Source organism: Podarcis bocagei (assembly GCF_964188305.1).
Source record: "Podarcis bocagei genome assembly, chromosome: 16".
NCBI classification, from domain to species: Eukaryota; Metazoa; Chordata; class Lepidosauria; order Squamata; family Lacertidae; genus Podarcis; species Podarcis bocagei.
Window position 1 is genome coordinate 43,748,823 of NC_138142.1, and position 10,891 is coordinate 43,759,713.

The following is a 10,891-nucleotide window of genomic DNA, read 5'->3' on the forward strand; positions in this document are numbered from 1 at the left end:
TGGGGCTAGAACAAGGTTAAGGCTGCTTAGAGCTGCAGGATTGTCAGAAGGGACCCCCAAGGGCCATCTAGTCTGACCCTGTGCAATGCAGGTCCCGCCGCCTGAGAAGCAGCTACCCAACCAGTGTATTGATTGATTGCTCACATGGCATTTCACCTTTTTGGGGGAGTTGTCTGCAAACTGACCGTGGGAAGTTTATTCAAGGTATATATTTATTAAATGAAAAAATAAAGGCCTTTCTTTTGTTTTCAGGAAGCCCCCCCCCCCCGGCCGCTGGAACGGTGGGCTGGGTCCTCCTGCTTCCGTCTCTGGCTTGGCATCTTCACCAGCTGCCCTCTGCCCCACCTCCAGGCTGGGGGGGCACCGGGAGGGGCGCCCAGGCCGGGGGGCTCTCCTCGCCTTCCCCTCCTCCTTCCTTGGGGGGCTCCTTCTCGTCCTCCTCCAGCTCGTGGGGGGGCACGCGGATGCCCAGCTTGGCCTCCACCTTCCAGAGCCGCCCCTGGACCTCCTGCAGGTTCTCCTTCAAGGTCTTGACGGACTTCAGGCAGTCGTGGCAGCTGTGGAGGTCCTTTTTCCCTGCGGGGAGAGGGGCAGCGTTCAGGGAGGGGCAGATCCAGCCCTCCGCTTGCTGCAAACAGAACAGGAGGGACATTGGCAGCGGGGGGGGGGAGAGAGGGTTCGGTCATTTTGCAAAAAGCAAGGTGGATTTTTAAAAATAATAAATTTTTATTTATACCCCGTCCTTCCCGGTTCAAAAACCGGGCTCAGGGCGGCTAACAACATATTTAAAACAATTACTGTATAAAAGCAGCATAAAATACAGTATGAAAACGATGAATAACAATAAAATTCAAAAATCAAAAATCAATTAGATAATCCCCAGGGCTAGCTGGCTGAATTGGTCCTACTTGGGCCAGCGAGGAGACCAGGGGAGAATTAGCTGTGGGGTCTCAGAGCGGGTGAGGGAAGGGAAGGGAAATAAAAGATCAGGCTGAATTCAAATTAAAGGCCAGGCGGAATAGCTCTGTCTTACAGGCCCTGCGGAAGGAGATTAAATCCTGCAGGGCCCTGGTCTCCTGGGACAGAGCATTCCACCAGGTCGGAGCCATCACTGAAAAGGCCCTGGCCCTGGTGGAGGATAGTCTGACTTCCTTAGGGCCCGGGACCTCTAAACTATGGTTATTCATGGGCCTTAAGGTCCTCTGCAGGGCATACCAGGAGAGGCAGTCCCGTAAGTACAAGGGCCCTAAGCCAAAAAAACAACAACCCCTTTTGCTATTTTTATAGAATTGGAAGGGACCCCAGGAGGTCATGTAAACCCACCCTCTGCAATGCAAGGATCACAGCAAAACAGTCCCTGACACTTGGCCACCCAGCCTCTGTGTGAGTTGCTCTAGTCTCACTTGACCCCGGGAGGGGCAAGGCAGGGCATGGAAGCCCCCACAGACATTCATCCATTGACCTTCTGTGGCTCCTGAGGTTTCGGCAGCTGTTGTCTCTCCCCCCCCCCAACCGCCAAAAAAACCCCCACACCCCCCAGATCTTTGCAGCTTCCTTAAGGACTAGCATCTTGCATGCTCTGGTTATCTCCCGCTTGGACTACTGCAATGCGCTCTACGTGGGGCTACCTTTGAAGGTGACCCGGAAACTGCAATTAATCCATAATGTGGCAGCTAGACTGGTGACTGGGAGCGGCCGCAGAGACCACATAACACCGGTCTTGAAAGACCTACACTGGCTCCCAGTATGTTTCCGAGCACAATTCAAAGTGTTGGTGCTGACCTTTAAAGCCCTAAAGGGCCTCAGTCCAGTATCCCTGAAGGAGCGTCTCCACCCCCATCGTTCTGCCCAGACACTGAGGTCCAGCTCCGAGGGCTTTCTGGCGATTCCCTCATTGCAAGAAGCAAAGCTACAGGGAACCAGACAGAGGGCCTTCTTGGTGGTGGCACCCGCCCTGTGGAACGCCCTCCCAGCAGATGTCAAGGAAATGAGCAACTATCCTACTTTTAGAAGACATCTGCCTTTAATGTTTATGTTTTTTATGTTTTTAATATTCTGTTGGGAGCCGCCCAGAGTGGCTGAGGAAACCCAGACAGATGGGCAGGGTACAAAAAATAATATATTATTATTATTATTATTATTATTATTATTATTATTATTATTATTATTATTGTTATTATTATTGAAACAGAAGCAGAGATGCTCAGGAAGCCGTAGCAGACTCTTCTCCCTGAGGAGGAGGAGGAAGGCACAGGAATCCTGTTGGGGGGGCAGGGGGAGTGGCCCACCCTCCCCGACTTACGCTCCCGGCGGTGGCGAGACTGGCGCTCCTGTGCTGCCCCCAGCTCTTGAACGAAGCCCAGAATCTCATGATGGGGAATCGGGAAAGCAGGTTGGGGAGAGGGTGGGTGGGCTTCTGCGGGTATTTCCTTGGAGGGGAGGGTCCCCAGGGGCTGGGGGGCCTTGGCAGGGCTTTCCGGATCGTCACCTAAAAGAGAAACCCGGCAGGCCAGGAAGCGAAGAGTGGCCGGCTGCCCCCGACCCCCCTCTGTCCCCCCACCCACCCTCTCTCTGGGCTTACCATCCTCAACTGCCCCGTCTGGCTGGGGCTCAGCTCTGGGTGCCCGCCGTGGAGGACAGCCTGGAAAAGAAAACAACGGACCCTCCAAATCTCCCTATTTTCTAGGGACAGTCCCGGATTTACAGAAGCCGCCCCAGTTTCTCATTTGATCCTGGAACGTACGTCTCGCTTTTTCTGAGGACGTCCCTGTTTTCATTGGAGAAGTGCTGGGGGGGGGTATGCAGTGAAATAAAAAAATTAAGGTCTTTTATATATATAATAAATGTCCATAAATGTACCAACCAAGCACGTACATAGATATGGGGACCACATGTCTGAGGCAGCACAGGAGGGCAGCCCTGAAACCATTTTGGCTCCCAGACTGACCAAATGTTTTCTCTGCAAGGTCAAAGGAAAATGGAAAAGCCTCCCCATTGTCTTTTCCTTCACAAATCCTGTCTTAAGGGTATGTCTGTCTGTGTATGAATAGGGTGAGCCTGTGACCTGGCCCAAGAACTAAGTAGATATCATTACAAAAGACTGGCCAGGCTTCCCAGGGTATCCAATCAAGTGAGCATTAACAGGTCACCTGCCAGACAGGAGGTAAACAATGCACTCAGATTTCTGTTGTAAACCGCCCTTTCTGTGATGTAGGTATGATGTTATGGAGGGGTGGTCTTGGACTCCAAGGCGGGCAATTTAAAATGTCTATATAAGGGTGGGCACACCTTGGTTCTGGGTCCCTCCCTCCTCCTGTGGGGGCAGGGAGCACCATGTTGCAACAGATCAATAAAGATCAGGCTTACGAGCTGCTTTGCTTCTCAATATTCTCTGCTTGGCCTCTGTCATTTTCTCCGACCGATGGAGAACCTGCAAAGGACTCTATAAGGGCTCTTGTGTCCCCCATAAGGGAATAAGGGCAGATTTCTGTTTATTACAGCAGTAAGGGAGAAGGAGGTTCTCCTGGGCCATCACCCCCAACGGAGATCCAAGGAAATAAAGCACCACCTGTGTTTGCAGGTGAGCCTCCATCCCACCCACCTGTCTGCCACCTCGTCCCCCAGGCTCCTCTCTCCTGGGGTCTGTGCCAGCGCCCAGCCTGACTTCCACAGGAAGCCTTGCCCAGCTGCCCCGATCCGGGGCAGGCAGTTCTCTGGAGAGCAAACCCTTGGGGGGCTTTGGAGCCCCCACCCACCCACCCCAGACCCGCTCCTCACCTTCTCCGACAGCCACCTCTTTTGGCCCACCTTCCTGCTTCCCCTTCTCTCGCTTCCCCTCCTCCCTGATTTCCGACAGCCTGGGAGGAAGAGCGGGAGTCTTCAGGGCAGCGAATATTCGCACCGCAATTTTGTTTCATTCGTTCATTTATTTATTGCCTTGATGTGTGGGTCCCGTCCCCCCCTCCGAGAGAGCCACTGAATCCCGGGGAAGGGGGCCAAGGGCTTTTCAAAGCCTCAGCTGCACGGTCTCTCTCGCCTTCCCCCTCCCATCCTGGGCCCAACAGAGCCAAAGGGTCCCGAGTCGAGGGTCCCAGAGATGCCCGCCTCCTCACCTGTGGTCTTCCTCGTAGCGGGATCTGGAAGAGGAAAAGGAGGCGGATCAGACAGGCCCTTCAGAAAGGATCCCAGTCAACTAGCCGACCCACAGTTGGGTCATGTGGGGGGTTGCCAAGGCAGGCTCAGAAGCAGGGGCCTCCCTTGCAGGGTTAGGGTTAGCATCCGAGTGGGAACAGGGCTATTATTATTATTATTATTATTATTATTATTATTATTATTATTATATTTATTCATCTCCTGCCTTTTCCCCAGACAGGGACTCAAGGCACCTTACACAACAGACAAAATACAAGAAGCTGAAAATGTATGAAATGCAATTGTTAAAAAGCAAACTCCCAACAGGATTAAAACTGTGTTAGAATGGACTTATTGGAGGCTTTTAAGCAGAGGTTGGGACTCCTGTGCTTCCCGCATTGCAGCGGGTTGGACTAGATGACCGCTGGAGGTCTCTTCCAACTTTACAGTTTTGAGACACAATAATGAATTGCAGGAAGCTTCATCCAGCCTGAGGGCTGCATTCGTTTCTGGACTCCCTTCTGAGGGCCGCATGCTGGTGGTGGGCTGGGCCAGGGGTGGATGTGGGCGGAGTAACCAGCATTCACTTTTACCTTTGTGCATTAGGCGGGTTTCTACACACACAAAAACCTCTTTTCCATCCAGGCAAGCAAAAGGCAGGATCAGGCCCATTCCCAGACAGGGTGCAAAGCAGGGCTGGCGAGGCGTGTAGCTCAGGGAGAGGTCTGGAGGGCCACACTGATCCCCCCACCCCCAAAGCCAGAGGTTTGCACTGGTGTAATAATAATAATAATAATAATAATAATAATAATAATAATATTTTATTATTTATACCCCGCCCACTATGGGTGGCTTCCAATGTAATATTAAAATACAATAGTCTATTAAACATTAAAAGCTTCCCTAAACAGGGCTGTCTTCAGATGTCTTCTAAAAGTCAGATAATGGTTTATGCCTTTGACATCTGATGGGAAGGCATTCCACAGGGTGGGCGCCACCACCGAGAAGGCCCTCTGCCTGGTTCCCTGTAGCTTTGCTTCTTGCAATGAGGGAACCGCCAGAAGGCCCTCGGATCTGGACCTCAGTGTCCGGGCAGAACGATGCGGGTGGAGACGCTCCTTCAGGTACACTGGACCTGAAGCAAAAGTGTGCAAAAGCATGCAAGCTGAGCTGGGAACCAGAATGAACCCCGAGAGCGAACCACAGCAACACCTCGGCTTGAGGACCATTCCTGATGCTTCTCCTGCGCTTTACCTGCGGCAGCGGTGGTTGCAGGAGAACCAGCACTTCATCGCGCAACGGAGGAGGAGAGCTGAGGAAATCACCCTGGAATCCTCGTGGATCTCCGGGGAACCGAGAGTGCCAGAATCTGTGGCCAGTTGTGAGGTCACCGCCTGGTCAATCGTGGGCCACAGAAACTGCGGCTTGAACCCACCACACAGTGCCATATGGGGTGGGACTGTAGTAAAATTTAAAAATTCTGGGAAATGATATACAATGAGTTGAAGAAAATGTTCCAATTAACATTTGTAAAAAAAAAAAGCCTGAAGCTTTCTTGTTAGGGTTTGTGGGAAAAGACCTGCCAAGGAAACTAAAAAACATTTTCATGTATGTGACAAGGGCAGCAAGAGTCTTAATAGCACAAGGATGGAAGAACGAGGAAATCCCAACTAAAGGACTGTGGCAAGAGAAACTGGTGGACTATGCAGAATTGGTGGAATTGACACATAAACTACATGGACAACTGTGATTTTAAAGAAGAATGGGAACCTTTTACAAAGTATTTTAAGAAACAGCAAAATGAACTGGACTCCTTGGCAGGGTTTGAATAAACATTCACAAACTTTTTATTGGTAATATAAATTAAGGATCCTTACAATTTTATAACATGCAGAGAATAATATGCGCTGAAAAACCAGAGAGAGGAGCTGAGGGAAGTCTGTTATGTTGAAATTCTTAATAAAAAATATTCAAAAAAGCTGGTTCCTCAAGTAAGAAGGACTTGTCACAATATGTTCACTCACATCTATTTTATGGTCCTCATCAAGATATCATACTCAAATATCCAAAAGTCAAGGTAGGTTGTTTTCAGGGTTTCCCCGCCCCCAGCCAGAATTGGCCAGAGCTCAGCTCCAGCACCTCTCAGGTGGGCGCCATTGCCATTAGAAGAGACCAAGGGGGACGTTTATGGTGAGTTCTGGCACCTCTTTTTCTAGAAAAATAGCACTGGATGTTTTCAAGGCAGAAGGAAAAGTTTCTCTTGATTATCAAGGTTCCTGGACATCACAGCCTGCCGTTTCCTCTCTTCGCCACAGTGAGGCGCTGCCACCTCAAGCACAAATTGCCATCCAACCCTAATTGCTCCATCCCAGGCATGCTTTTAGTTGGAAGTGACTCCCACTGGCCTCAAGAGAACTTACTCTCAATCGGCCCGCCGGTTGGTTGAATCTGGCCCCTGTGGCAGTTTATTTCCTGGAGTAAAATCCTAAAAAAAAAACTCAACAACTTAAGCTCAACTAAAGGTAAAGGTAAAGGGACCCCTGACCATTAGGTCCAGTCGTGGCCGACTCTGGGGTTGCGGCGCTCATCTCGCTTTTCTGGCCGAGGGAGCCGGTGTACAGCTTCCAGGTCATGTGGCCAGCAGGACTAAGTCACTTCTGGCGAACCAGGGCAGCGCACGGAAACGCTGTTTACCTTCCCGCCGGAGTGGTACCTATTTATCTACTTGCACTTTGAAGTGCTTTCGAACTGCTAGGTTGGCAGGAGCTGGGACCGAGCAACGGGAGCTCAGCCCATCACGGGGATTCGAACCTCCGACCTTCCGATCGGCAAGTCCTAGGCTCAGGGGTTTAACCCACAGTGTCACCCACGTCCCTTTTTAAGCTCAAGTACTTTGGGGTAAAATCATAAGAAAGCTCAACAAACTTCAAAAAAGGTAAACAATTTTGGTCGGCCCTCACGGCCCTTCGCTTCATCAAATCTGGCCCTCTTTGAAAAGAGTTTGGACACCACGACTGCGGGAACTGTGTGTTTGTCTGTGTGCAGCTGAGAATACGTGCAGCCCTTGGGCAAAGCCTTCTCCACCTCCATGCATTTGTTTAATCCTCTTTTAAAGCCATTCCAGATCGTTGGCCATCCCTGCCTCATCTGGGAGGGGGGTCCCACTGTCAATAGGGTGCTCCTCCTCCCCACAGAAGTCAGTTGAGCCTTCAGGGACACAGGCGAATCTAGGAGCAACCCTTTAAACTACACAACTGTCCCTTCATCCCCTTTTTCCATCTCCACCGCATCAAGCAGTTGGTCCCTTGCCTTTCTCACCCTGACCGAGCCACTCTGATCCAGGCGACAGTCACCTCCAGGCTTGATTATTGTCACTCGGTCTACACGGGGCTGCCCTTGAAACTGACCCAGAAACTCCAGCGGGTGCAGAATGCTGCGGCAAGACTCCTTACGGGGTCCTTGCCATGGGATCACATTCACCCGGTGCTATACCAGCTGCACTGGCTCCCGGTGGAGCACAGGATCAGGTTTAAGGTGCTGGTTTTGACCTTTAAAGCCCTATACGGCCTAGGACCCTCGTACCTATGGGACCGCCTCTCTTGGGATGTCCCACGGAGGACCTTGCAGTCTTCAAACAAAAACATCTTGGAGGTCCCAGGCCACAGAGAGGTTAGGCTGGCCTCGACCAGAGCCAGGGCTTTTTCGGCTGTGGCCCCGATCTGGTGGAACGCTCTGTCACAAGAGACAAGGGCCCTGCGGGATTTGACATCTTTCCTGCAAGACAGAGCTGTTCCACCAGGCCTTTGGCCAAGGCACAGTCTGACCCCCTCCTTCGTTAATCCTCACAGAACTCTAGCCCAATGGTTGCCATTAATTTGATTTTGAATTGATTTTAGAATGAATTGATTTTAGAATGCTGTGTTACTTTTATTGTTGTTAGCCGCTCTGAGCCTGGCTTTGGCTGGGGAGGGTGGGATATAAATAAAAACAACTTCTTCTTCTGGGGCACAGCAACCCTGTCCAGAATTGTGGAACTCCTGAACTCCAGGACCTGGGAACTTCTCAACCACAAAGTCTCCATCCTACCAGTGTTATAAGAAAAAAATCTGCTCCTTTATCCCTTATGGGGTATCAAAGAGCCCATATAGAGTCCTTATGCAAGGTTTTCTATCGGTAGGAGAAAAGAACAGAGGCCAAGCAGAGAATATTGAGAAGCAAAGCAGCTAGCAAGCCTGATCTTTATTAAACTGTTGCAACAGGGTTCCCCGCTCACCCCACGAAGGAGAGGAACCTAGAACTATAGTGTGCAAGCTCTTATATAGACATTTGAAAATTGCCTCCCCTGTAGCTCAAGACCACCCCCCAAAACATCATACATACATCGCTGAAGGGGTGGTCTACTTCAGAAAACCTGTCTGCCAGCATACCTGATAATGGTCACTGGTTGCTTTTACCTGGGCATCCTGGTCATTCTTTTGTGATGGTAAATACACAGTTCCTGAATCCAGGTCACAGGCTCACTCTATTCACACACAGATACGCCCTCAAGACAGGATTTGTGAGCAAAGAGACAATGGGGAGGTTTTTCCCATTTCCTCCCTCCTTGCAGAGAAACATTTGAGGTCAATTTGGGAGGGTCAAAATGGTTTCAGGATTGCTCTCCTGTACTATTTCAGACACACAGTTTATATACTTACGTTATGTGTTTGCCTTGTAAATTTATGAACATATGATTTATATACATGAGACCTTAAAGGTAAAGGGACCCCTGACCGTTAGGTCCAGTCGTGGCCGACTCTGGGGTTGCGGCGATCATCTCGCTTTACTGGCCGAGGGAGCCGGCGTACAGCTTCCGGGTCATGTGGCCAGCAGGACTAAGCCGCTTCTGGAGAACCAGAGCAGCGCACGGAAACGCCGTTTACCTTCCCGCCGGAGCAGTACCTATTTATCTACTTGCACTCTGACGTGCTTTCAAACTGCCAGGTTGGCAGGAGCAGGGACCGAGCAACGGGAGCTGACCCTGTCGCGGGGATTCGAACCGCCGACCTTCTGATTGGCAAGTCCTAGGCTCTGTGGTTTAACCCAGTGTTTCCCAACCACTGTTCCGCGGCACACTAGTGTGCCGCGAGATGTTGCCTGGTGTGCCGCGAGATGTTGCCTGGAGGGAGGCGGGCGAGTCGGGCGGCGAGAGGCGGGGCGGCGGCGGCGAGGAGAGGCCGCCCAGCGCGGGGCTCTCGCCGTCTGCCTGCCTGGCTGCCTGCGAGCTCGGCGGGCAGCGCCTCCGTCCGCAGCGCCCGCCTCGCGGCTCTCATTCCCTGCCCCTGCCAAAGCTCACCCAGCCAAGCTGCGCTCTCCTTCCTGCCTCGCTTTGCTGCCTCCTCCCCCCCACCCCCAAAGCTTGGAGGTTCCCCGGCAAGGGGGAGGGAAAAAAATGGAAACTTTCACTTTCGTGCGTCCCTCCCAGCGTGACGCTGCGCGCTGACGTCACGGGGCTGTAATGGTGGTGTGCCTCGAGATTTTTTTCATCAAACAAGTGTGCCTTTGCCCAAAAAAGGTTGGGAAACACTGGTTTAACCCACAGCACCAGCCGCATCCCATATGAGACCTTAGAATTCCTATAACACCAGGATTCAGGGTCAAGTATGCTGGCCCTTGTCCAGTGCACCAGAGGACTCAGGCACCTGTTTAAAACAGTCACAGCCTCTCCTGAATGATTCAGATGTCACAGAGAAACAGAACAGGGTGTCAGCAGCGTACTGACAACACCCTGCCCCAAACCTCACAATGACCGCTCCCAGTATGTTTCCTGTAGTCATTCAACAGCCCTGGGCAGGGCTGACCCACTCATGAGGCAAGGTGAAGTGACCGCCTCGCGCAGCAGGATCCACGGGGCAGCAGGTCTGGCCTCCAAGGGGCGCATCACCCGCTGCCACGGTGGTAAAAGCTCCGGCACACTCCTTGGACTGTCTTGCCAGAGTGGTGCATGCTCTGGTTATCTCCCGCTTGGACTACTGCAATGCGCTCTACGTGGGGCTACCTTTGAAGGTGACCCGGAAACTGCAATTAATCCAGAATGTGGCAGCTAGACTGGGGACTGGGAGCGGCCGCCGAGACCACATAACACCAGTCCTGAAACATTGGCTCCCAGTACGTTTCTGAGCACAATTCAAGTGTTGGTGTTGACCTTTAAAGCCCTAAACAGCTTCGGTCCAGTATATCTGAAGGAGCGTCTCCTCCCCCATCATTCAGCCCGGACACTGAGGTCCAGATGCTTCTGGCGGTTCCCTCCCTGCGAGAAGCCAAGTTACAAGGAACCAGGCAGAGGGCCTTCTCGGTGGTGGCCCCTGCCCTGTGGAACGCCCTCCCACCAGATGTCAAAGAGAACAACAACTACCAGACTTTTAGAAGACATCTGAAGGCAGCCCTGTTTAGCACTTGACTCTGAGCTATCCCAAACAGATATTCACTCACCCCTCCCCTTTCCTGATGGGGGCAGGTGGGGCACCATTTTGTGGTTCGCCTCGGGGGTCAAAACGTATCGCAGTCCTGGGGGGGGGCCATTATGGGAAACCAGCAAGCAGGATTTGAACACAAGAGCAGCACTCTTCCCTCCTGTGGTTTCCAGAAACTGGGATTCAGAAGCATGGCTGCCTCTTCACGATGGAGGCTACTAGCCCTCGGTAGCCCACTCCTCCTCCATGATTTGTCTGATTCCCTTTTGAAGCCACCCAATTGGTGGGCATCACAGCCTCCTGCGGGA

General features: G+C 51.9%; 1 protein-coding gene and 1 long non-coding RNA gene across 2 annotated transcripts in view; both read right to left on the reverse strand.

The window, feature by feature from the left end:
• Window positions 1-10,891, reverse strand: part of LOC308575385 — a 47,059-nt gene that overhangs the window by 18,673 nt on the left and 17,495 nt on the right. The gene's annotated exons all lie outside the window — the stretch shown is intronic.
• LOC308575213 (uncharacterized protein) lies at window positions 195-5,872 on the reverse strand. The gene is made up of 6 exons (XM_081173842.1): window positions 5,386-5,872; window positions 4,113-4,136; window positions 3,778-3,857; window positions 2,582-2,641; window positions 2,303-2,488; window positions 195-576 (listed from the first exon to the last, which is right to left on the reverse strand). The coding sequence occupies exons 1-6, from the start codon at window positions 5,577-5,579 to the stop codon at window positions 323-325; spliced, it is 798 nt and encodes a 265-aa protein (XP_081029968.1). The 5' UTR covers window positions 5,580-5,872; the 3' UTR covers window positions 195-322.

Bases quoted from the DNA above. Each gene is read 5' to 3' on its own strand.
- LOC308575213 (XM_081173842.1), bottom strand. From the start codon at position 5,579: ATGGCACTGTGTGGTGGGTTCAAGCCGCAGTTTCTGTGGCCCACGATT. The intron at 2,642-3,777 runs GTGAGGAGCGGG...TTTCTTTTCCAG, and splicing joins AGAGGTGGCTGTCGGAGAAG to GCTGTCCTCCACGGCGGGCA. The intron at 577-2,302 runs GTAAGTCGGGGA...CTCTCCCCGCAG, and splicing joins GTCTCGCCACCGCCGGGAGC to GGAAAAAGGACCTCCACAGC.